Source organism: Dendropsophus ebraccatus, chromosome 8 (assembly GCF_027789765.1).
Source record: "Dendropsophus ebraccatus isolate aDenEbr1 chromosome 8, aDenEbr1.pat, whole genome shotgun sequence".
In the NCBI taxonomy this organism is placed as follows: domain Eukaryota; kingdom Metazoa; phylum Chordata; class Amphibia; order Anura; family Hylidae; genus Dendropsophus; species Dendropsophus ebraccatus.
Genome location: NC_091461.1, coordinates 82,201,213 through 82,228,448, shown reverse-complemented (window position 1 = coordinate 82,228,448; position 27,236 = coordinate 82,201,213). Strand labels below are relative to the sequence as shown.

Sequence of the window (27,236 nt, the reverse complement as noted above, 5' to 3'; positions counted from 1 at the left end):
GAGAACCTGCGTTACAAATTTTGGGGTACTTTTATTTTTTTTTTCTCTTGTTCCTCGTGAAATTGAGAAATTTCAAACTAAACGAACATATTGTTGGAAAAAGTCAAGTTTTTCATTTTTACTGTCTAATTTTGAATACTTTCCTCTAACACCTGTTGGGTCAAAATGCTCATCCTACCCCAAGATGAATTCTTTGAGGTGTACTTTCCAAAATAGGGTGACTTATGGGGGTTTTTTTCTCTCTGCTGACACCACAGGGGCTCTGCAAATGTACCTGGCGCTCGGAAACTTCAGCAAAATCTGCAATGGAAAAGCTAATTATCGCTCCCTTCCTTCTGAGCCCCGCTGTGTGCCCATACAGTGGTTTACGCCCACATATGGGGTACCGTAGTACTCAAGAGAACCTGCGTTAAAAATTTTGGGGTGCTTTTTCTCTCATGTTCCTTTTGAAAATGAGAAACTTTTATCTAAACGTATATATTATTGGAAAATTTTAATTTTTCATTTTTTTATGGCCTAATGGCGAATACTTTCCTCCAGCCCCTGTAGGGTTAAAATGCTCATTATACCCCTAGATTAATTCTTTAAGGTGTCTAGTTTCCAAAATGGGGTCACTTATGGGGGTTTCCAGTATACAAACCTCCTAAATCAACTTAAAAAAAAGAACTGGTCCCTAAAATAATCAGTTTTGGAAACTTTCACGAAAATGTGGTAATTTGCTGATAAATTTCTAAGCCCCGTAACACCCTAAAAAAACAAAATATGTTTATGAAATGAAGCGAGAATAAAGAGGACATACGGTAATGTGACTTAGTAACTAATTTATGTGATACGACTTTCTTTTTTTAGAAGCAGAGAATTTCAAAGTTCATAAAATGCTAATTTTTTTTATTTTTCATGATATATTGATGTTTTTCACAAAAACGCACAAAGTAGTGACCAAATTTTGCTAATATAAAGTGCCATATGTGACGAACAAACTGTCTCAGAGTCGATAGCATACGTTGAAGTATCACTGAGCTATAAGCGCATAAAGTGAGACAGGTCAGATTTTGAAAATTGAGCCTGGTCTTTTAGGTGCAAATAGGTTTAGTCTTGAAGGGGTTAACCAACAATATTATGACACTAACCAACAAAGAGACAATTATTCTGTACTACAAAAATATTATAATACCATAAATTACACTGTCTTTAACCTACGACCGTACCGGTACGTCCTGGAAGTCTGTGCCCAGACGACCCTGGACGTACCGGTACGTCCTGAGCTGTGAAGCGCGCTCCGGAGCGGAACGCGCTTCATAGCAGGTGGGGGCCTCATCGTTAATGACACGCTGCAGCGTGACATTAACTCCTTAAACGCCGCGGTCTTTCACCTGCCTCCGCGCGGTCCGATCGGCGATCTGTTCACTGAGCCTGGACAGGCTCAATGAGCAGAGCGCTGATAACACTGATAAGTTCTATGCCTATGGCATAGCAATGATCAGTGTAGAAAATTAATCTCATGTATGTACACGTCCCCTAAAAGGGACTTAAGATGTATAAAAAAAAAGTTAAAATCGCTAACACACTACCCCAAAACCTCTCCCCCAATAAAAGTTGAAATCACCCCCCTTTCCCATTATATAAATAAAACATAAATATATAGACTAGATTTGCATTTCCAGGGAAATACATAGTGCTTGAAAAGAGCGCCCGTTTACCAGTGACTTCCTTTTAACTTTAATGCTGGGTGCCGTCCCTTTAAGAGCGACTTGGGTCCCATCCCTTTAATAGCAACTTGGCTCCCGTCCCTTTTAAGAGCGACATGGGTCCCTTTTGGAGCGACATGGGTCGCTTTAAGAACGACGTGGGTCCCTTCGCTCTTAAAGGGACCCAGGTCGCTTCTAAAGGGACCCCGGTCGCTCTTAAAGGGACCCAGGTCGCTCTTAAAGGGACCCAGGTCGCTCTTAAAGGGACCCAGGTCGCTCTTAAAGGGACCCAGGTCGCTCTTAAAAGGGACCCAGGTCGCTCTTAAAAGGGACCCAGGTCGCTCTTAAAAGGGACCCAGGTCGCTCTTAAAAGGGACCCAGGTCGCTCTTAAAAGGGACCCAGGTCGCTCTTAAAAGGGACCCAGGTCGCTCTTAAAAGGGACCCAGGTCGCTCTTAAAAGGGACCCAGGTCGCTCTTAACGGGACCCAGGTCGCTCTTAAAGGGACCCAGGTCGCTCTTAAAGGGACCCAGGTCGCTCTTAAAGGCACCCGGGTCGCTCTAGCGACATGGGTCTCTTTAAGAGCCATATTTCGCTCTTAAAGAGACCCATGTCGCTAGAGCGACCCGGGTGCCTTCAAGAGCGAAATATGACTCTTAAAGAGACCCATGTCGCTAGAGCGACCTGGGTCCCTTTAAGAGCGACCTGGGTCCCTTTAAGAGCGACCTGGGTCCCTTTAAGCGTCATATTTCGCTCTTGAAGGCACCCAGGTCGCTCTTGAAGAGACCCATGTCGCTAGAGCGACCCGGGTGCCTTTAAGAGCGACATGGGTCCCATACCTTTTGGAGTAACTTGGGTCCCTTTAAGAGCTACATGAGACCCTTTTAAGAGCGACTTGGGTCCCGTCCCTTTAAGAGCGACTTGGGTCCATTTAAGGGCGACTTGGGTCCCTTTAAGGGCAACCTGGGTCCCTTTAAGGGCGACTTGGGTACTTATAATGGTAAAGATCATTGCTCGGTTACCGTGACAATCTTACTCATGTCAGTGAGACAAAATCGTTAAGGACCTTCCATATATTACATCTTCTATTGGCCAATAGTGGTAATGTGACTGTGGATGTTCTGATACATTGCCTGACGAGATTGGCTGTTAGCGGTTAGAGTGTGGCCATTATTTGCATTGGGCCATTATTTTCTATGGGAAATAAGGTGTCTTTAAACGTAAATTTCTTAAAAATGACAAATCTGATCGAAACCGAAAATAGCACACCTCACACCGCCAAGGGCTTCGAAACGCAGTTTGAATGGAGTGTGTGCGCAAAGCGGTTCGGGCTTTATTACGTGCAGAAAAATGGTTGGAAGAAGAAGAAGAAACGGATGAAGAAGAATACGGATTACAATATAGTGCTTTTCAAGCACTATAATAAACATATAATATACCGTAGCGTGCGTAATTGTTCGATCTATTAAAATATTACAAGCGTCATTGTGAACTGTGAACGGCGTAGACAAAAAGAGGGGAAAAAAGTGCGCGGATTACCGATTTTATGTTACATTATATATAAAAAAAAAATTAAAGTGATCAAAATGTCCGATCTTCACAAATATGGTATTAATAAAAACTTGAGATCATGGCGGAAAAAATGACACCCCATACAGCCCCATAGGTGAAAAAATAAGCGTCATAATAGGCCCATTTTAGTAACAATTATTTGCCAAAAAAAAAAAGGATTTCATAAAAAAAAAAATATATACACTAGAGAATCTGTGTAAACCTGTATATGGTTGTGTTCGGGCTGACCTATAGAATAATAGTTTCATGTTGTTTTTACCATATAGTGCATTACGTAGACCCAGGAACCCCCAAATGTTACCATATTGCATTCTTTTTTACGATTTCACCTATTTATATCTTCATAAATAATATATTTGGGATTCCGTCATATATGTTATGGTAAAATGAAAGGCGCCATTACAAAGTACAACTATTCCTGTAACAAACAAGCCATTACATGGCCTAGTAGATAGAAAACTGAAAGTGCTAGAGCTCTTAGAAGGGGAGGAGGGAAAACTGAAAGCGCAAAGATCAAAATTTGCACGCTCCACTGGGTCATTTTGGGCCTGGTCCTTAAATGGTTAAATGGTTGTGTCAGTAATCAAATCTGGTAAAATCAGATATGTTCCACATCCTTCTCAAATGTAAAGCAGTACAACGTGCTGTAAATTTACAGTACTGTTTTTATTCTCCATGGATTTTAAGGGGTATGGTGGCCATCTAAGTGCAGGGTGTGCATAGAAAGTAAAAGACACCCTATTCTTACCTAACCACACTTGCCTGAAGTTCCACTATGGTGTCTTTTATGTATCTCTCTGAACACTTCCACCACAACTTCTGAGATGGACTTGTGTTGCCAGTGACTGAAGCGAGACAGTGATTGGCTGAGTGGGCTGTCACTACTGACATGAGTCCGTTTCAGAAGTAGCAGCGAGATTGTTCAACAGGGGACCAAAAGATGTACCCCTTTTAAGTACCCTCTGCTTTTCTCTGTCTCTCAATCCCCTTTGCTTGTAGATTGCAGTTGAACTGAGCATGCCTGGCCCACCTTAGTGGGTCGTAACCAAGGGCAACAGTTTATCAAAACAATGCAGGCACATGGGGTTTAGTAAGTCTATATCTCTCAAACAGTACAGTTTTAGAAATGCTTGTACATTTTTAATAAATTTGATTGCACATAATGCATCAGTTTAGACTAGAGTTGTAGACCAGCTCCAATTAAAATTATCTGTTCTAAACCAACTGGAGAGGATGGGCACCACCATTTTAATATTTTATTATTACATAAGGCCCCGTTCCCACTGAGCAAAGGTAGCGGAATTCCGCGGCGGACATGTTCATTCTTCAGCGCGTACAGAGCAGGAGCGCGCGCCTCCCATAGACTCCCATTATGAGCGTGAGGCTAACGGCATTCCGCGGCGGACAATTCCGTTGCGGAATTCCACTACCTTTGCTCAGTGGGAACAGGGCCTTAATACATAAAGATATTTGGTTGAAGACAACAGAAATACCACTTGTATTTACTATATCAGTAATCAATAATCCAAAATGCCTAGCATCTGTTGTTTTCAGATTAATTTAATTTAAAATAGATGTTTGTGCTTTTGTAACTTGTTCTCTTTTACATAGGTACTGCCTCATGAGCGTAAGAGGCTGTTACACTGATTTCCATGTAGACTTTGGGGGTACATCAGTATGGTACCACATCCTGCGAGGAGGCAAGGTATTTGTCAGTTTTCTTGTGCCTTTATTCAGTGTTAAAGAGCTCACCCCGATCTAAGGGGCAGTATTTTTTCGGAGTTTTGTTTCTGTACAAAAATTGATAAAATGTAATTGTCTGTGCCTTTTTTTTTTTATTTTGTTTTATATATAACATGTATAAATGAAAGGGTGAAGACTTGGTTTACTAGGGCCTTTTGGGAACAAAACAAATTTGTATTACACATCCTGAATGTGGTGAGTTTTAAAAAGCTTTTCACATGTAACAGTGTCTTGGGGGTCTGGGTGCTGAGATCAATTACTGCCACATGTCAAGTACTTAAAAACTGTAGGTACACTGAGGTACAGTACAAATATTTTTATTAGGGAATATGTAAGTACTGTAAAGCATTAAAGTGGGAAGAACACGGTACCAGCAGTCCCAAAGCATCAACAAATGACACTACTGGTCTGGGACGATAGCAGGCTGGTTTTATTAGGCTAATAAAGGGCCTTTCCCACTCTGGTATTACTATCAGGAGCAGGACTGATGGTACCCAGCACTTCCAAATACCCCTGTGGTACTGGGGTAGTAATATGGGGGTTAATATTGGCTGTTTTATGGGCCAACACTTATACCCAGGTTAGTAATGGATGCCATCTATCAGACTGCTTCCATTACTAAGCCTGTAAACTGAGTAAATAAAAAAAAAAAAAATTACACCAGTAAAAAAAAAAATAATTATTGAAAAAATAGTCAGCGAAGGTTTTTCTTTTTAAATAACTCTCAGTAAATTTTTTAAGTAAAAGTACAAGACTGCACACATTGAAGCACTAACATAAACGTGGTATATGAACCATGGGACAACAGAAAAAGGACCATAGGCCTGTGGGCCCTATTACATGCACCAATAACCGGCCTGATTCTGATTATCCCTTTGTGTAATAGAGACGATTAGCCAATGACTACAATCATCAGCTGATCGTGTATTTTGATCCTGACCTAAAATTATCGGCAGCCGACCGCGCGTGGCTTCTGGTCAAACCAAAGCACAGCCAACGGCTGATGATTTGTGTAAAAAAACAAACAAACAAAACAAAAAAACCTGTCTACATTACCTGTCCATGGTCTCAATATTCTCCCCTCTGCTCTCTTCCTGGAGCCACCGCTGTAGCTTCATAGAAGTGTCTTAACTGACAGCGATGCCTGTGCAGCCCTTGCTAAACTTTTAGGAGGCAGCAGGCCGTCTAATACGACTATGAGTTAGAAACTTCAAACAAAGGAGGTTAAAGGGAGGAGGAGTAAAAGGGAATAAAAGAACAGGGGGGAGGTGAAGAGAGAAAGAAAAAGGGGGGGGGCTGCAGAAGGGTGGGTACTAAGCTAAAAGCTTCAAACATTTATTAGTTTCAGTAAACTTAGCCCAGTACTACTAGGTCTAGTAGAAGCAAGTGTTTCAGTATTACAATTGAATTGTTAGGTCTTCGCCTGGGTGTCCTTGACCTTGCGCAATAACAGGGATAGAGTCTGAGGGTCTGGACACTGCTACAGTGCTGGTATGCAAGCTCTAGCTGTGTTGACCAGATGGTTGAGTCCAGAATGACTGTATTGTGTTTAACTGGGATATCCAAAATATGAGAGAGAATGCCTGAGAAAAGGGCACCTGGTGATCTGTGAAGGTGAAAACTAAGTGCCAGACCTCCTTCCAGAACGGGACCAGCTTTGGAGAATTCCAAAAGCAATCTAGGAGAGTGCCGCCTTCTCTGCAATTCCTCCAGTGTAAGGGGGATGCCTCAGCAAAAATCCTTTGGGTATGTGTCGGGACACTACCATCTGGAGAGTACCTTATAGCCAGCCTCTTGTAGGCGGGAATAGGTAGCCTGTTATAGGGAGAAGCCAAAGTTCTTTTTCCAGGTGGCTAAAAATAGAGGGCTAGGTGATTCCAGTGGGGAGCCCAACATGGCATAAAGAAGAGAGAGAATTGCTGAGAGGGCCAAAGCTTATACATAAAGACTTAAAGGGGTGAGCGACCCCTCAAAATTAAAAGGAGAAGAAAACAAAAAGAAAATGAAGAGTTTCAGGGCTCTCCAGCATCCTAAGATGCAGGAGTCCAAGCAATTTCTGAGGGCTGAGAGAGGGAGCCATGTGGAGGTTTAAAGGAAGGTTTTGGTCCTAAAGAGGCCCACTTTGGACAAAGTACAAAAAGTGGGGTCTTCCACCCTGGGGGAAATGGCTGGTCAAACAGAATGTATTCAAAAAAGTAAAAAGCCAGAGAAAGAAATTAATGCTTATCCACAAGTAAAAAAAAAATTTTTTATTCAAGCAATAGGAACTAAAACAAAGAAAAAAGGCTGGATGCAGAATTAAAGGGGTAGTGCGGCCAAAAAGGTTTTACCCCATTCCCTCCCCACATGAAAAGTTATATAGATCCATAATATACATAGATAAGCAAATTCAAGCTCCTTTACCCCTCTTTCCCTGGTCCTGTTGGCTACCGGAAGTGACTTACTTCCGGGTTCGGGCAGGACCATGTTACAGCCCTGGGTGCCATCTTGGGTCGGGACGTAGCTCCCATATGTCACCAGTCGGGGTGTTCCTGGTGCTCCCGGGCACTCCCTCCCTGCCTTGGCACGCCTCTTACTAACTCTGCTATTGGTTAGCCTCTATCACAGTAAGTCCACTACTATTAGAACTGCAAGTCCCAACGCACCCAATGGCCATACACTGGACTAACGTGTATGGCCATTGGGTTGGCTGGGACTTGTAGTTCTAATAGTAGTGACATTGATGTAGATAGCGTGGCAGGGTAAAGCATGTCATACACTTGACTGACAGTGTACAACCTGCTTTACCCTGCCGTGCATTACCCCATATACACCTACATGTTCCCCATACACTATATAGCAAAGTTTAAGAGGCGTGCCAAGACAGGGAGGGCGTTCTTGGGAGCCCCAGGAACGCCCCGGATCGTGACATATAGGACCTACGTCCCGACCCAAGATGGCGCCCGGGGCTGTAACATGGTCCTGCCCGAACCCGGACGTAAGTCACTTCAGCCAGCGGGACCAGGGAAAGTGGGGTAAGGAGCTTGAATTCGCTATCTATGTATATTATGGATCTATATAACTTTTTATGTGGGTTGAGAATGGGGGAAAACCTTCGGCCGCTCTACACCTTTAAAATACAAACTCATAAAGGGAGATCATGGTAGATAACGCTCATGCCATGCTCCTATCAATCATTTCATGACTATACAAGTACCCATGGTTCCCTCCTACGTGTCATACACAAAGGGTATGTGTACATTCAAGTGTGAGAAAAATATATTTATTTAATCAATAGAATCTAGAGTAACAGTAAAGGCCCTATTTCACGGAACGGTTATCGTCCGTATTCGGAATATATCGGCCGCTACGGACGATATTCGTCCCATGGAATAGAGTGCAACGATCAGCCGACATCGTTCATGTCGGCTGATCGTTGTAGTAGCTTGTTTTTCGACATGTTGAAAAACAAGCGACTGATTCAGCAACGATTTGCTGCTGTCGCTCCGTTGAATAGGAGCATCAGCAGCAGACGCTGCTGTATCCTATGGGCTGCCCGGACGATCAGCGATACCCCGGGCAGCCCTCTCCCCCCCCCCCCCCCGCAGCTCCCCACAGCCCCTCCAGCTGAGAGCGCTCATTAGCTCCTCTAAACGACCCGTGAAATAGGGCCATTATTTAGTACACATAACACAGGTCTGAATGTATATAATGTACAGTGTGTGTGTATGTATATATGTGTGTATATGTGTGTATATATATATATATATATATATATATATATATATAATTATAATATATACACACACCCACTCAAGAGCTCACAGTTTTTCGAAACTGTAACTTGGGTTAAGAGCATTGCTTTGGTTTTAAGAAATCTCTGTACTGGGTGGCATGGGGAGTGGGGGAGGGGCATGGCCTGCACAGGTTAGGCTACAGCACTGTACTCTGACCCAGGAAGTCTCCCTCACCTTCTAAATCATAGCAGATCCACTTCAGGCTGGGGCTTGCATCAGGGGACAAGACTGTGGAGGTAACCTCTTCATAGCTGTAAGTGCTCCCTCCCCAGACAGAGAGTGCTGCTATACTGTGCCCACATATGTCCTGATCATTTGTTCATGCTCCCTGAAGTCTGTCAGCCCTTGTGTTTCCCATCCTCTCCATTCCTGCTATAATGTACCTGACCTTACACTCAGCTATACACACTGCTGTTATAATGTGCTTGCACTTACATGCATTCACACTGCTGCATAGAAAAGTTTGCCACTGTCCTCCTGAACAGCTCTGTGATTTTCACTTCCTAATTCGTCCACGCTGAACACACCCCGCCTTCCCTATTGCTGTCATGTGTCCACACACTGTCTGTCTGTCTGTCTATGTATGTAAAAAAAAATACTGCCACGCACATTCCATCACTTACGTGCTGACTTCATCCGGATTCTATGTCATAGTTTACCTTCTATTCTCCTTATATAGTCCATAGTATTAGCCCTGCTGCTCTGCCTTATTATAGAGCTGAAACGCGTTGCTTGTAATAAATCTTCACTGTAATATACCACCTATGGTTATATACTAAGCGGCATTTGCTACCACTGTGCATGTCACCTGCGCCGGACCCATCCAAGGTCTTCCTGTCCCAGACAGCTACTGCTGGGAAACCTCTACATTATCCTGCATCTCCTGGTTTTACCTCAAGACACCTAGAGCTGACAGCGGTGAGCTTCTCTAAGCCTACAATAGAGTTGTGCCTATGCTTAGCACAACTCGCCCAGGTGAGCATATTGCTGTTCACCTTTTGTAGCCTCTACTAACCTGTGCTTGGATACTACACTAGAAAGCGCCTCTATCTCTCCTTTTGTTTTGTAGTTGGTTACTGGTTCACCCACCCTTACCTGCACTGCCTTATTTCTAAAGATGCTTGGTCCATAGTAACAATGAATCACTTTGCCCCTCTTCTTTTTGTCTCCAACCCTCTCCAAATAGTCTGTAAGCTCATCCATGCAAACTCGGCCCTCACTGTTAATGTATGGATAATTTATATTTATATCTTTGTAACGTCTGATTTATGTATGTACCCCCAGAGTTGTAAAGTGCTGCGGAATCTTTTGACGCCATAATATTATTATTATTATTATTATTATTATTATTAATTATTATTATTATTAATTATTATTAACTCCCTTCATGAGTTTGTTTTTTAATTCTGTATACATTACACTTCCCCTTAGTCACTCTCTATACTTTATTGTACACCACTCACTTTTTCTTTTGGTTACATCGTCAAACACAGGATGGGGGAATAGCGGAGAGGTATAGGGTTTAAGGAACCCAGATAGGTGTGTGTGTTACATAGTTTTAGAGTTGGCGTAATGTGGGGTGTGACGAAATAGAACAAAAAGAACACATCTATGGACCCACAATGAGATTTATCTGAGATGGCAGATTCCACTGAGACTCAAAGTTTGGAGAAGGCATGTCTGTGCCAATCCAGAATTCTAGACAAGGGGGCTGCCACATAGTACAAATATAGGTTGGGGAGGCCCACTTCCCTTTGCAACTTAGGCCAGTAGAGTATAGATTTAGCTGAACAAGCTGGTTTATGGGCCCAGGTGAACTTTTTGAGAGTAGAGGAAAATTAGCAGAAAAAGGAGCAGGGTATGCTTATCGGTCGGGCCTGGAAAAGATACAATATGTAAAGGGAACACATTAATTTAAAAAAAACAGCAATGACAGAACCATTTATAAATGTATCCTTATGCTTAAGGGCATTATTAACCCCTTAAGTACAGAGCCAGTTAGCATTTTTGGGTTTTCGTTTTTTTCCTCCATGTGCTTAGAAGGCCATAGCACTTGCATTTTTTCAGCTAGAAACCAACTTGAGCCCTTATTTTTTGCGCCACTAATTGTAATTTGCAATGACAGGCTTAATTTTTTCATAAAGTACACTGCAAAACAAAAAAAAATGTCAAAAGTGTGGTGAAATTGTAAAAAAAAACTAAATTTTTTTTTTATTTGGGTGGTATTAGTTTTTACGCCGTTCCCCTGGGGTAAAACTGACTTGTTATACATGTTCCTCAAGTCGTCACGATTACAACGATATGTAACATGTATAACTTTTCTTGTGATGGCTTGTAAAAAATTCAAACCATTGTTACCAAATATATGTTCCTTAAAATCGCTCTATTACAATGCTTATAGCGCTTTTATCCTTTGGTCTATGGGGCTGTGTTAGGTGTCATTACGTACGCCATGATGTGTTCTTTCTATTGGTACCTTGATTGCCTATATGCGACTTTTTGATCGCTTTTTATTACAATATTTCTGGATTTGGTGCGACCAAAAATGCGCAGTTTTGCACTTTGGAATTTTTTGGCGCTTACGCCGTTTAAAGTGCGAGATCAGAAATGTGATAAATTAATAGTTTGGGAGATTATGCACGCGGCGATACCAAACATGTATGTTTGTTTGTGTATTTATTTTTGTTTATAACATGGGAAAAGGGGGGGTGATTCAAACTTTTATTTGGGGAGTTTTTTTTTTTTATTAATAATATTAATAACAACTTTCACAGCTGCATCTGAAAACTTGATTAGCGGGCACGGCGATCGGACCGTGCCCGCTAATTGCTGCCTGTCCCAGGCTACATGCATCACCCAGGACCGCAGCGGTTCAGAGCGGGTCGCCGCGCGGCCCTGCTCTGAACGCCCTGTGTCGTTAAGGGGTTAAACAGAAAGATTATCATTCAAGTTTAAACAATACTATTTATGTGCGTATGCAGGCAACGATCAAATGACTAACGAACATAAGTGCGTGTGTAGTTGGTTGAATCTTTTGAGCTGACCATGAAATGGTTAATCTTGTGCAAATCTTGCAGTGTATATATACCTCGTTCGTTCTTACTATTGTTTGTATACTTGAGCAGTGATTTTCAACCTTCTTTGAGCCGCGGCACACTTTTTATACTTAAAAAATCCCGGGGCACACCACCAACCAAAATGGCACAAAATGACACTAAAACAGTACATATTATACATATAGTTAATAATATAGATTCTAAATGTATTTATACTCACTCAGTGTGAAACCTGGGCCTGTTTTCTTCTCCCCCTTGTGCTTCTCTCCACCATACTTCTCCCCCCTACTTCTCTCCTGTGCTTCCCTCCACCATACTTCTCCCCCCGCTTCTCTCCTGTGCTTCTCTTCATCATACTTTCTCCCCCCTGCTTCTCTTTCGTGCTTCTCTCCTGTGCTTCTCTCCACCATACTTCTCTCCCCCCCAACTTCTCTCCACCAAACTTCTCTTCCCCCTGCTTCTCTCCGCTGTTTCTCTCCCCCATCCCCATGTTTCTCTCCCCCCTGCTTCTCTCCCCTGTTTCTCTCCCATCCCCAGGTTTCTCTCCCCCATTGTTTTCTCCTGTTTCACAGGGGCACCATAGTTTGGGGAACTTTCCCCGCGGCACACCGAACCATGTGTCGCGGCACACTAGTGTGCCACGGCACACTGGTTGAAAATCACTGTACTAGAGTATATGAATGATAGTAATTATGATCGTGACTAACGACTATAGTTTGTTGTATTATGGTGAATGATTTCAGGTCGTTTGAAAAAGAGCTTGTTTGCAATCTTCTTAGAAAATAAAAGTTGCTTTGTCTAATAGGACCCTAACACTCTAGGTCAGTGATGAAAAACCTTTAAAGACGGACTGCCCAAACTGCAGCCCAAAACTTGCTAATTTATTGCAAAGGGCCAACACGACTATCCTGCAAACAACATTGGATTTGGAGGACTACATTGATAATTGCATTTTTTATAGAGAGAGCGATAAAGAGAGAGAGAGAATGGTCAAAGAGGGGTGTGGGTGTATTTATTTTAATAAAAAACAAAACAAACTTGTCCAAATACAGCCCCAGTGTGACGTGTCACACAATGTGACATTGTGCATGTTCTCCACGATCTCACATGGGCCAAATCAAAGCGGCAGCACAAAGAACTCAGAGCCCCCACCAAATAACTCTCTTCAGGTTTTATTTACACCAAAAAACTAGTAAAAAGTTATTAATCTACACTATTGTATGCTAATAGCACACACATTCATGCTCATAAACACACACACGCACACACACGTATATACAGATAAGTTTATATACATTACCCATAATACTTCACATACAGTACATTGCACTACACCCCTCCTTACACCTTACCTTGTCTTCTGTAAATACTTCCCTTTTCTTAGGGTACTGTTAGACAAAGCGATTTTTAACAATAAATGATTGCAAATGCAATTTTTTATCATTAACCTAAAATCGTTCAGCATATTACACAAAAGGATGGTCATTAGTTACAATTGTTACTACAATCATTTACTCCATCTGATTCCAGCACAAGAATGAACTATGTGCAGTTACACTGAACGATTAGGAACTATGTAGAACTACAGTGAACGAATAGCAGAACTTGAGTTAAGTTTTACAAACTGGCTCAGCCACAGGCAGCCTATCAGTGCATAGAAGGCAGAGCTGCAAAGACTGGGAAAGGCCTCCGAGGACAACAGGGAATGTGGTAAGGTGAGTTATTTCTTTATACTAATGGCAAGGGCTACACCGAAATCGCTAACAATTTCCATGCAGCCCTAGCTGCCCGGTAGTCGACCTGTGTAATTGCTCAGTAAATGAGAGCCGATCTAGCAGATTCGGTGCTCAGTTACAGTTTATGATCGGGCCTTGTAATAGGGACCCTTAGGGCCTTATTCCACCGGACGATTATCGTTTGCATAATTGTTAATGATTAACAATCTCAAACGACCGCTATTGCGAAAGACCTGAAAACGTTCACTCATTTCCATGGAACGATAATTGTTAGTTATGATCATAATTGCGATCGTTTTTTCTTCGCTATTTATTCGCTATTGCGTTCGTATCTTTTGCGAACGACCGAACGATGTCTTATTCAATGCGAACAATTTGCGAACGTTTTGCAACCGAGCAACGATAAATATAGGTCCAGGTCTTATAAAGCGATCAATGATTTCTCGTTCGGTCGTTAATCGCTGCATTTCAACCGAACGATTATCGTTTATATTCGAACGATTTAACGATAATCTGAACGATAATCGTCCAGTGCAATAGGGCCCTTAGAGTGACACTGTTGTCTTTTGTCTTCTCTCATCATTTATCGTTTGCTAAGGGAACACCTAATAGCCCTATTCCACGGGTCGTCAGAGGAGTAAACGAGCACTCTCAGTGCTCGTTAGCTCCTCGTTCCCCGCTCGCTGCCGCCGCTATTCATCGCGGCTGCAGCGAGCGTGTGAGTGCGGGAGGGGGCGTCGGGGGGGCTGCTCGGAGGATCGCTGATCGTCCGGGCAGCCCATAGGATATAGCAGCGTCTGCTGCCGATGCTCCTATTCAACGGAGCGACGGCAGCAGATCGCTGCTATTTCAGTCGCTTGTTTTTCAACATGTTGAAAAACAAGCGACTGCAACGATCAGCTGACATGAACGATGTCGGCTGATCGTTGCACTCTATTCCACGGGACGATTATCGTTCGTAGCGGCCGAATACGGACGATAATCGTTCCGTGGAATAGGGCCTTAAGCGATTTATCTGCACCTGTTAAAGGACCTTTAGAATGCAGATCTCTCAAGCGTCATAGATTTTGGTTTATCTGGCTCTGGTTGACCCTAATAAAAACAAAGAGCCTCTTTGAAGATAACCTAAATGCAACAACAGATAGATGGGTTTGGGATGCTGCAAAGGCGTACCTGCTGGGCATAGCACTGGGCGATTAATCAAATTAATTTAATTAATTCGCCCAGAATTTGAAAATTTGATTTTTTTGTGAAAATCGTAAATTCAAGGTACGGGGCTGTTGGTGCAGAGTGGCGAGGTGCCGGACGAGCTCCTCTCCTGACAGCACACGAAGGTCCCCGGTCTCTTAAGAAGGAGGAGGCTGCAGGGACAACTGAGTTCGGGTCACTGGCAGGATGATAGCGTTGCTGCAGTTACTAGAGCTGTACAGTAGGATCGATCCTGCTGTACAACTCCAGTAACCGCAACAAAGCTATAATTCTGCCAGTCACCCGAATTCTGTTGTCCCTGCGGCCTCCTCCTCAAGAGACCGGGGACCTCCGTGTGCTGTCAGGAGGATAACGTATGTTGCCAGGGTGAGAGGAGGAGGGGAATACCGGGTATGTGCCCTCCTGCCTCCAGTCCTGTACTACTGCTACACCCCTCATCTATACCTGTACTACTACGCCCCTTCCACTAAATCCACTAAATGTCCCCTACTACTCCCTACCTATGTGGAGCACAAAGAAGATCTCCTATACTACATGGGGCACAGGGGGTGAACTTTTACAGTGGGAAGCAATACAGTTGTCTCAAAGGTCCTGTTTATTTGGCAAAAAAGAAAAAAAAAAAAAGAGATTTAAATCGAGTTATAATTTTTTGGCCATATCGCCCAGCCCTAGCTGGAGATATATAGGGAGGAGGAAATGGCCAGGGGAGAAGTTAAGGGCACAGTCCCCTATATGTTGTCACGGGGGGGGGGGGGGGGGGGGGTGAATCTGCAGTGGTTCCATGTCAAATCCATAGCCCAGTTTGAGTTCCCTGGGGAAGGCAGTGGGGAAAATCCACAATAAATATGCAGTGTTTTTTATGCAAAAATTGACACACTGTGGATTTTCTGCATTTAGTGTTGGAATTACAGAAATAGAATAATTTCCCTTGGATATAGCTTAAATGGACCATTTTTTCCCCTTCAAATCAACTGGTGCGAGAATGTTTTGTAATTTACTTCTATTACAAAAATTCTCAGGAAGTTGTGTATACTCTCCAGTCTGACACAGTCTATTTTTTAAATAGAAGTAAATTACAAATTTCTGGCTCCAGTTTATTTGGGAAAGTAAACTTTTTGGTGAACTACCTTTTAAACCCCTTAAGGACAGAGCCAAGTCGGACATTGCACGATGGGAGAAGAAGGATCTCTCCTGGCTGGACCATGTAAACATACTTAAGATGAATCCACTTCCAAGATTGTTATATCTATTTCAGACTTTACCTATCAATCTTCCAAGGTCCTTCTTCTCCAATCTTTCAAAACTCTTTACATGGTTTGTCTGGGCAGGTAAGAGACTGCGCATTACACTGGAGGTTTTAGTAAGAGAAAAAGCGTATGGGGGTTTGGCTTTACCTGACCTCAGGCTGTATTACTTAGCAGTGATAAATTCCAGAATACTTGATTGTTTCCTTTCACAAACCACCAAAAACAATGGGTAGCCGTAGAAAGTTGTGGCTCTGGAAAGGAACCAAGCACGTGGTCATGAATATCCGCATAAATCATGGGGGGATAGTCAAACTTAGATTTTAATACCGGAGACATGTCTATCAGGGAGGCATTGAACTCCGCTTCTTTGAGTAATTGTCTTTTTTCAAGCGATGGCCCTCTCTCTCCAGTATTTGGTAACCTTGCAACTCCTAAACGGAAACTCCAACTTAGTAGATCTTTGACTTCTTTTGAACGACTTTGTACGCAGAGTGCTCCACTTAAGGGGATGATTTCTATTCCTTATTCTCTTCTGCTGGAACCTCTGCATAGTAAGCCACCATCATATGTAGCTAAATAGAATAGTGAACTGGGCAGAGATATTTCTGTGCTGGATTGGGACAAATCTATGACTATGTGTTTTAAAACGTCCATCTCTTGTAAAGCACAAGAGACTGTGCCGACTGTATTGCATAAAATGTATCCATCAACCTCCGAGATGTGCTGGAGAGAGGGTCACTCATTTGGTGGAAATGCCCGTCGATTTACGAATTCTGGAGTAAGGTAATTGATCTTATTCACAAACTGACAGATGTTTGTCTGGATCATGACGCTGCTCCTTTGCTTCTCTCTATCACACCTTTGCCGGAGAAGCGTTGAAAGAAATCTCTCTTTTAATTAAGTTTTCTTTTAATGGCCGCGCAATCAGGTATCCCTCGCTTGTGGAAAAATATGCAACCCCCTACTATGCACATTTGGCTATCTGAGATTGCCAATATTTGTAGAATGGAGGAACTAGTAGCTGATTCGCGCCGTCCGTTTAGAGGGGTATTCCGGGAAAAATCAATAAATTAGCTAAGGAAAGGGTTAACCAAGGTTAACCCTTTCCTAATATACTTACCAGTCCTTTATTGGCCCCCCAAGGAGATCTCCGGTCTGGTCACCTGAGCTGCGACTCGCGGATCCTCTTCCGGTTCGGTGACGTCACCATACCCGGCCGGCGTCTGGCTTTCCTCCTTAGCAGCAGAGCACTGAACCCTGACTGGCTGGCTAGCGTGTAGCCAATCAGGGTTTAGTGCTCTGCGTCCCACCACGCTCCAGGTCCGCTGAGCCTGCTGTGCCAGCAGGGCCGGACTGGGACTAAAAAGCAGCCCTGGCAGTGAAACCCTACCAGCCCACATACAATACCCCTGGCGCTCATTTGCAGCGCCCTCAGAAGGTACAAGTAATCGAGCAGCCAGCCACAGGAACGATCACTGTATTGTTCATGTGGCCATTGAAATATACTGCTATTGTCCAGTGAGATGTGCGGGCCATAGTGATATATTTTACTGCCCGCACAAAAGATAAGATCAGCTGAGGTTTCTGTGTTAAGGACCTTTTAGACAGGCCGATTATTAGACAAAGGAACATTTCTAGCAACGCTCCTTGCCAATAATCGGCCCACAAACCAGCCTTAAAGGGGTACTCCGGTAAATATCTTGTTTTTCCAAATCAGCTGGTGTCAGAAAGTTATACAGATTTTTAAATACAGTGGTGCCTAGGAGTTCAAGCACAATTTGTTCCGGGTCTGTGCTTGTAATCCAAATCCACTCTTAAACCAAAGCACATTTTCCCATAAGAAATCACTGATATGCAGACAATTGGTTTTACACCACAAAAATAATGATTTTATATTCTGAATAACATGTAAAACAGATGAAACAAACATTCAGAAACAGCAGAATATGTGATATTATAAGTTACTGTACAGTATAGCAATCAGCATGTGGTGTATAATGTATAGTGTGGTGTATAATGTGGTGTATAATGTAATGTAACTGCATAACCCTGATAACGCAGCAGCAGCTTGTAGATACAGGATGGAGCTGCAGATCCCCATAATGCAGTAGTGTAGTACAAATGGCTAGAATAGAGGAGCAGGGCTGCTGTCAGAGGTCTGTGTGGTCACATGATGCCAATGGGGAAGGGTGTGTGTTCAGCATGGACCAATCAGGACTGACAGAGACTGCAGGGAGCAGGAAGGAATGAGCAGGACATATGGGGGCACATACATGCAGCACTCTCTGTCTGGGGAGAGAGGGGTTACAGCTATGGAGAGATTACCTCCACAGTCCTGTCCCCTGATGTAAGCCCCAGCCTGAAGTGGATCTGCTATGATTTGGAAGGCAAGGGAGACTTCCTGGGTTAGAGTACAAGGCTGTAGACCCCCCATGCAGACCATGCCCCTCCCCCACTCCTCCTCCCACCCAGTACAGGGAGCTCTTACACCAAGTCACAATTTTGTTGTGAGATCTTAAACCAAAACGCTCTTAAACCAAGTTACTCTTAAACCAAGGTACCACTTTAAAAAATCTCAAACATTTCAGTACTTATAATCTGCTGTATGTCCTGCAGGAAGTGGTGTATTCTCTCCAGCCTTAAAATACTTATCAGCTGCTGTATGTCCTACAGGAAGTGGTGTTTTCTTTCCAGTCTGACACAATGCTCTCTGCTGCCATCTTTGTCCATGTCAGGAACTGTTCAAAGCAGGAGAGGTTTTCTATGGGGATTTGCTGCTGCTCTGGACAGTTCCTGACATGGACAGAGGTGGCAGCAGAGAGCACTGTGTCAGACTGGAGTTGATTTAAAAGTAAAAGATTTTCGCCAGAGTACCCCTTTAATATAGAGCGGAATGCACGCTGTTGCAAACTCTGATTTAGTAGGTCACAACCCTTGCTGCTCATTTCAATAGGTGACCTCCACCATCATCACAAGAAGGAAAAAGAAAGGACCACAGAAACTAATCCCAGTTAGAAATAAGTGTTCACTACCACCACACAAAGAACGATATAACACATAATACATAGGTGCACTGGAAAGTATTATCACCCTGCCGACTGTAGTACACAGTATAGAACTGATTAGATGCACTATGCACTACATGTACCATCTGGCTATGTTCCCATGCAGTAGTTTAGCTCAGTGTTTTGGTCATTTTTTTGCAACCAAAATTTGCAACAGTAAATAACGGCCTTATTTCAAAACAACTGCCAGTGTTTTGAAATGATGGCCGTTATTTGCCAATAAATGGCAGCCTTCCACTCAATTTCAGCAGTGTGTGAACATAGCCTCTGTGTTTTCAATCCACTCCTGGTTTTGGTTGCAAAAAAAATTAACAAAATACTGAGCAAAAATGCTGTGTGTGAACATAGGCTAATAAATAATCTGCCACCGGAATTCTCTGCCGCAGAATCCCACCAGCCTCCGTGTCATAATGACAGTGTATGGGAGGCTCGCACACTTCCACTCTCGGTGCTGAAGAATGAACATGTTCATTCTACAGTCCGGAGAGAAGAGGCGTGCGAGCCTCCCATAGACTGTCATTATGACACGGAGGCTGGTGGGATTCTGCGGCGGAATTCTGCCACCTTTGCGCTGTGCACACGTAGCCTTAGGAAATACAAGTATTTACAAGTATGTAAATGTAGTATCCATAATGATTCCAGAGCCTTGTGTTTCTCTTTTTCATCCTGAAAATATATAAATGTATGGATGTAAATATTTTCTTTGTCATAGTGCCTTGTCCCATACAGTACAGGGTCCAGGGACAGGAACATGGCAGCACCCAATAGTCCTGGACTACTCAGAGACTTTCGGTAGTTACTCATTCATATTACCTATTGACTGACAGCAGTGTCCCACAACTAAATGGACTGCTGTATACTGGAGCTGGAGCCTCATAGGTAAAATGAACAGACTGCGTTACAAAAGTCTCCATGTAAAGCTGACCTTATATAAGACATTTCCAGGAGGAAAAACAGAGGTTCATGACGTGAGTGCAAACAAACCCCACTGATACCCCCTGCAGCTGCGGACACAATGTCTGTGGCGACTGACTTTTTCCCCCTAGGTCCTTTTGTTTTGGTGAAGTTTCATCTAAAGCAAATATGCATATCATCTAGTAGGGAGCACTGCGGGCCTTCCTCAGCCCCCCAGAGCACCCCCTCACCCCACCTGCCGCCTCATTCGGTGACACCCACCTATGCACATTCATTCTGGTCTTTGATGCGCATGTGCAGGAACAGCAGCCATGTGTGCATAGGTAGGCATCACATCAGGTGAGGGGGCGCTCTGGGGGCCATCACCACAGACATGATGTCCGCAGCTGCACGGGGTATCAGAAGGGTTCTTTGCAGGCTGATAGTTTTCCTTTGTCTCCTATTGTTATAATCTCTGTAGGGACTGATTCCACCCCAAGAGTCATATCACTAGGATGACAGGAAGAGGGACTGGAATGGCCACCCAGGGTCAATAATTCTCTGTATGGATGTGGTGGCAGAATTTCAGCCCCTATTCCTGTCACCTTTTTGTCACTGTGGGATTGCTCCCATGAAAAACAGCAGTGCAACCAACTCACCTGCTTCTGGGAGGACTGGGGGTGCCTGAGGGAGCTGAGGTGACTGCTAGAAGATGGGTATCCAGCCTTGTCCTCAACTGCATTGTGGCCCGTGTGGGGGCGGGGCTAAAGGCCAGGGGGCGGAGCCAAACAGGTGCCCACAGAATACATCCCAGCTCAAGACACTGCTTGGAAGTCGGCTTCTGCACCTGTAGGGGCTGGGAATCAGAGGAGGGGAGCCCCTACAGGGACCTACCAACCAGCCCAAGGGTCTCTGCCTGCAGGGGAGGTCACTGTGTTCCCACAGCATCAGCCAGCACTTCTCTTCTCTCCGGCTTACCTCCCGACATGTGAGTAGTCACTCAGGCAGGAGCAGACAGCCGGCCCTGCACCACTAGCACTAACTGTTTTCAAAAGATGATCCTCTCCCCCTCCTCCTCTGTGCCGCCAGCAACTGCTCTGCTGCGTCCAGCAACGTGCTCCCCTCACTGCTGTGACAGGATGAGACTGTCAGCAGCTGCAGCCCTCCTCAGAAGATTTCTAAGCAGCGTGGTGTCCTGCAGCCGCTGCGCTGTTGGTTTATATTAATATAATTCTAACATGCACCTTAGGCGGCCCCCGGATTGGCAATCGGGCAGCCCAGCGGGCATTTTCCCGGTATGCCAGATTACCAATCCGGGCCTGTGTACCAGGGGTTGTGGGGGCTCAGTGCCGGTCACCAGTGACATGGGCTGGGTCGGCGTCAGCACTATGTGAGGGGGCGTCAGCACTGTGTAAGGGATCCCTGCATCCAACATCAACCCCCCCCCCCCCCCGTATGTCAGCGATGCCGACCGTGTCCCGGGAATGGATGCAGCGGGCAGCATTACTTCATTCATAACTACCAGACACCCGGAGAGGAGCGGAGCTATGAATAAGGTAATGCCGCCCGCCGCATCCCTTCCCCTCCCGGGACTCATGGACACCCGGGAGGGAAGTCCTGCAGAGTGGTGCTGATCCCCCCCCCTGGCCCCCCCCTCCCTGTGTGATCAAAGATCTCACCCCCACCCCCCGGAGTGTGCTGCCGCCCTGCTCCGGTCTCAGCACCTTTTTCAAGCAGCCGGCTGTACTCGGCTGACAGGCATTGTGTGTGCAGGAGAGATTTGCTCCGTACACAGCTCCTGTAAGCTGAGTTTTATCAGGGTGATTGACAGGCGCTGTGTACGAAGCAAATCTCTCCTGCACACACAGCGCCTGTCAGCTGAGTACGGCCGGCTGCTTGAAAAAGGTGCTGAGACCATAGCAGTGCGGCAGCACACTCCGGGGGGGTGGGGGTGAGATCTTTGATCACACGGGGGGGGTGGGGATCAGCACCACTCTGCAGGACTTCCCTCCCAGGGATGCTGACCCTGAGTCCTGGGAGGGGAAGGGATGCGGCGGGCGGCATTACTTCATTCATAGCTCTGCTCCGGGTGTCTGGTAGTTATGAATGAAGTAATGCTGCCCGCTGCATCCCCTCCCGGGACACGGTCGGCATCGCTGACATACTGGGGGGTGATGTTGGATGCAGGGACCCCTCACACAGTGACGCCGGCCCAGCCCATGTCACTGGTGACTGGCACTGAGCCCCCACAACCCCTGGTACAGCAGGCTCAGGGGACCTGGAGCGTGGTGGGATGCAGAGCACTAAACCCTGATTGGCTACACGCCAGCCAGTCAGGGTTCAGTGCTCTGCTGCTAAGGAGGAAAGCCAGACTCCGGCCGGGTATGGTGACGTCACCGAACCGGAAGAAGAGGATCCGCGACTCGCAGCTCACGTGACCAGACCGGAGATCTCCTTGGGGGGCCAATAAAGGACTGGTAAGTATATTAGGAAAGGGTTAACCTTGGTTAACCCTTTCCATAGCTAATTTATTGATTTTTCCTTGAAAACCCCTTTAAGAAATATGCTAAAACCTGGTTCCTGTGGTAGGATTTTGTAACCACTGATAAATACTAAGTTCTTCTTGCCCCAGACTGATACTATTCTTGACCCTTGACTTTTCTATTTTTTTTTAATTTTTTTTTTTTAGTTGACAGGGTTAACAACCGTTTCTGGGTATATTACGACCCCCTATAGCGAATTAGCATCCTTCCTTTTTCTTTCCAGTGGATGCCATTGCTCAGTTATGTTTTGCTAATTTTGGGCTGTTTAAAATCCATAATTCATTCTCTATCTTATATTTTTTTTGATTAAGCTGTTAAGGGTCTCTTCTGAAATTGATGTATATATGTCTTTGGGTTTCTATAACAAGATGCCCTTATGTCCTCCTTATATTCTTCCCTTGGGTGTTCCCCTATTTTTTTATAGTATGTTCTACTTGATGATATATACTTACTTTTCCTTCCTTTTTCTATGGTTCTTTCCTTTTTTCTTTTTATTTTTCTGTATATGAAAATCTTAAATTTTGAATATGAAAAGACCACAGCATTTTTTCACCTACAGGCCAACATGAGCCCTTATTTTTTGCGCAGCTAATTGTGCTTTGCAATGACAGACTAGATTTTTCCAAATTATTTGCGCTGTGAAATTCAAAACAAAGCAGTTTTTTTTCTTTTTTTTTTTTAAATGGGGTGTGTGTGTTTATTCCATTTGCCCTATGTTAATACTGACTTGCTATTTAGGTTCCTCAAGTCGGTATGATTAAAATGATATGCAACTTCCATAACTTGCATTTTATTTTACAGGTTTAAAAAAAAAAATTTAAACCTTTTAATAAAAACAAAAAATTGCTCTATTCCCATCCTTACAATGCTTTTTATTTTTGGTCTATGGAGCGGTGTTTGTCATGATCTGTACTTTGGTACCTTGATTGCAGATATGCAACTTTTTAATGACTTTTTATTACAATTTTTCTGAATTTCATGCGACCAAAAATGCACAATTTGGAATTTTTTTGCACTTATGTCATTTAACGTGCAAGATTAGGAATGTGATAATTTTAATAGTTCTGGTGAATACGCAGACAGTGATACCAAATGTTTGTTTATCTTTTTTATTTATAAAATGGTAAATGAGGGCTGATTCAAACTTTTATTAGGGGCGGGGATTAACTTACATTAATTAGAAGTATTTCCTCTGTGATTGCATCATGGTGGGGCGGGGTATCCATCCATTAGATACCAGGGATTGGGCTGTGCAGGGCATTTAAATGCGGCTGTCATGTTTGACAACTGCATTAAACCGTCCTAATTATCAGGTGGGCCCTACACCCGCTAATACCCGCAGTCCCTGGCTGCAGATAGCAGCTAGGAGCGTGGCGGTACAGAGCGGGCTCTGAATCCCCCCTAGCGGCACCATGACGTATCAGATCATGGGACGCCAAGGGGTTAAAGTGTACCTGTCATCATCCTGTCATACCGCGGTCCTCTCCCAGCTCTGTGTCATGTAACACAGAGTGGACATCACTGCAGCGCGGTCCTCTCCTCGCTAAGGGCCCTTTTACACCGAAAGATTATCTGACAGATTATCTGCCAAAGATTTGAAGCCAAAGCCAGGAATGGACTATAAACAGAGAGCAGGTAATAAAGGAAAGCCTGAGATATCTCCTCTTTTCATTACCATTCCTGGTTTTGGCTTCAAATCTTTGGCAGATAATCTGTCAGATAATCTTTCAGTTTAAAAGGGCCCTTATTCTCACGCTTTGGTATGTCAAAACACTCAGACCTGGACCGATCAAGACTTTTGACATGTCACTCTGACATAAAAAAGCTAAAGTCAGCAGCACTCCAGTGCCTCTGTTCACACTGTAGGTTGCACGCTGCATGTGGCTGAAGTACAGACAAAAAAAAAAGTGCAACAGCAACCGACAGGTACAAGTCCTTACCGTAGATACTCCCCTGGTGTACGATAAAAAAAAAATCTGCTCTATAGATATTAAAGTAGCAACTATTTAGAAAGAAGTGGTAGACTGACACTTGCAATTAGGGTGTCAAACAGGATATTTTTTCGGGGAAGGATATTTACAGTGAAGCATAGTACATAGCAAAACTTGTAGAGCTATAAATAGGTAAGTATGGTAAAGGAAGGGTGTACGTCCAGGTCATGGAGGTCTATTTCACCCTACCTAGTTCTAAGAGCCGCTTGGATAGAGCGTCCCCTTTGTACCGAGCGGAACTGGCCCTACTCTACATAAGAGAGACAGTCCGATAGTCTGGTTGGTAGATTAGCTGTGTCGTAGTTGTTGCTGCTTAGATTAGCAGCAGTATGTGTGTAGTATGCACTTTCTGATTTGTATGACAAAAAGTTCTTCGGCTTCCGGTTCTCTTCAAGAGGATATAGTTTTTCCACTGATTATCTGACGCGTTTCCCCCGTAAGGTAGAAATGGCTGGGTTCATCAGGGATATTAAGTGGATTGTCAGCCGTATCAGGTTTTCACACAGTAATCTTTCCTAAATGTCCATGATGGTATTTGAAGTGCATGATGGTCCAAGATGGAGCCAGACTGAGATGATATATGAAAGTAATCTTCAATCGGTGTATACAGTGTCACTGGTGCAGGTCCAGGGTGGGTGTCCAGTATATGGATACAATAATATGACGTCACAGTAGTAAACAGTAACAATCCTCAGATCTGGGCGGACGTCAGGTGACAGTGTGGTGGCTGTAGCAGCAATGGACGCGGTGCGTTACTGTTTACTGCTGGGACATCATATCATTGTATCCATATACTGGACACCCACCCTGGACCTGCACCAGTGACACCGTATACACCGATTAAAGATTGTTTTCATATATCATCTCAGTCTTGCTCCATCTTGGACCATCATGCATTTCAAATACCATCATGGACATTTAGGAAAGATCACTGTGTGAAAACCTGATACGGCTGACAATCCACTTAATATCCCTTATGAACTCAGACATTTCTACCTTACGGGGGAAACACGTCACATAATCAGTGGAAAAACTATTTCCTTTTGAAGAGGAACGGAAGCCGAAGAACCTTTTGTCATATACATCAGAAAGTACTGCTGCTAATCTAAGCAGCAATAACTACGACACAGCTAATCTAACAACCGGACTATCAGACTGCCTCTCTCATCTAGAGTAGGGCCAGTTCCGCTCGGTACAAAGGGGACGCTTTATCTAAGCGGCTCTTAGAACTAGGTAGGGTGTAATGATCTGGACATATACCCTTCCTTTACCATACTTACCTATTTATAGCTCTACAAGTTTTGCTATGTACTATGCTTCACTGTAAATATCCTTCACTGAATAAATATCCTGTTTGACACCCTAATTGCAAGAGTCAGTCTACCACTTCTTTCTAAATAGTTTCTACTTAGCATTTACAAGTGGGGACACACATACATTGATTTTTTTCTATCAATAAGGGTCTCATATCCTACGCTTATTTGACATAACTATAGATATTAAAAAAAAAAAGATCTTGGCAAACTATTTGATCAGAGTGTACCATGTCACCACGTTAAGGTCCTACTCTAGCATTCTTACACTAGCAATGGCATCAACTGGGCTAAGATTAAGCCTACAAACTGGGCAGATAGGATCCAAATATTCTTTTTATAGCACCCACAGGACATGGGTAGAGTGCAAGCCAACAGGAGGTAGCAACAGAAGAAAGCAAAAGTTAACAGCACTTCAGTGCCTCTGATAACGCTGTAGGTTGCATGCTTCATGTGGCTGCATGTCCTGTGGGTGCTATAAAAAGATTATTTGGATCCTGTCTGCCCAAGATAGATGTGGTATTTGTTGTCTTCTGAAAGTTCTCACAGATTCATTAATGCGTGTGATCAATTAGCACCATTCTAATAGTTCCTCTGTTTTAAATTCCTATACTTAATCAATACATGTAGATATGTTTTCTTTTACTGTTTAATCTGCAGTGCCAAATACATGCTGATTTTGTGAGTATGCAGATGAACTAAATGCATTGTATTGACAATGGCAGAACCTAGGTCTCTAAGAAGTGTGACTATATATAATTTGTAAAATGGTTAACAAAGTGTGAAAACCTCTGTGGTGTCTTCCTGTAGGTCTTTTGGTTAATACCACCTACGGACCAGAATTTGGAAATGTATGAGAATTGGCTGCTTTCTGGAAAACAAGGGGACATCTTTCTAGGAGACAGAGTAACAGACTGCCAGCGAGTTGAATTAAAGCAAGGCTACACATTTGTCATCCCATCAGGTACTACCTGTAGATGTTGCTTTGCATTTTTCATGGCTGGTGGATACTAAGAGTTGTCCAGGTTTAGAAAAACATGGCTGATTTGTTGTAGAAATAGCACCTCTCCTGGCTTCAGTTTGGGTGTAGTCTTGCAGCTTCGATCCATTGAAGTGAACAGAGCTGAATTACAGTAAAACACATAACCTAAAGACTGGGTTTGTGCTATTTTTGTAAGAAAGTAGCTGTGCTCTTTTCTATTTCCGGAAAATGTCTTTGTATGTAGTCCTATAGCAAAAATCTGTTGAACTATCCACTTAAGTCAATGAAAATGAAGTAAAAGCTGAGAGTTTGCTCCTGTGCAATGACCTCCCCTTTCCCACCGACACCAAGGACGGCAGTCCTTGGCAGTAACTGGAAGTCCAAGTAAAGGGATTCCTGCCATGTGGTGAGTTCACACCCTA

The 27,236-nt window shown here is 43.8% G+C and overlaps 1 protein-coding gene across 8 annotated transcripts in view; it reads left to right on the top strand.

Moving 5' to 3' along the window:
- The window catches only part of KDM2A (lysine demethylase 2A), a 361,653-nt gene that overhangs the window by 95,263 nt on the left and 239,154 nt on the right, over positions 1-27,236 (top strand). For all 8 annotated transcript variants that reach the window (XM_069980774.1, XM_069980773.1, XM_069980770.1 and 5 more), the window contains 2 exons: positions 4,871-4,964; positions 26,643-26,796. In XM_069980774.1, the coding sequence (XP_069836875.1) occupies positions 4,871-4,964; positions 26,643-26,796 (248 nt within the window). The remainder of the gene's footprint in view (positions 1-4,870; positions 4,965-26,642; positions 26,797-27,236) is intronic.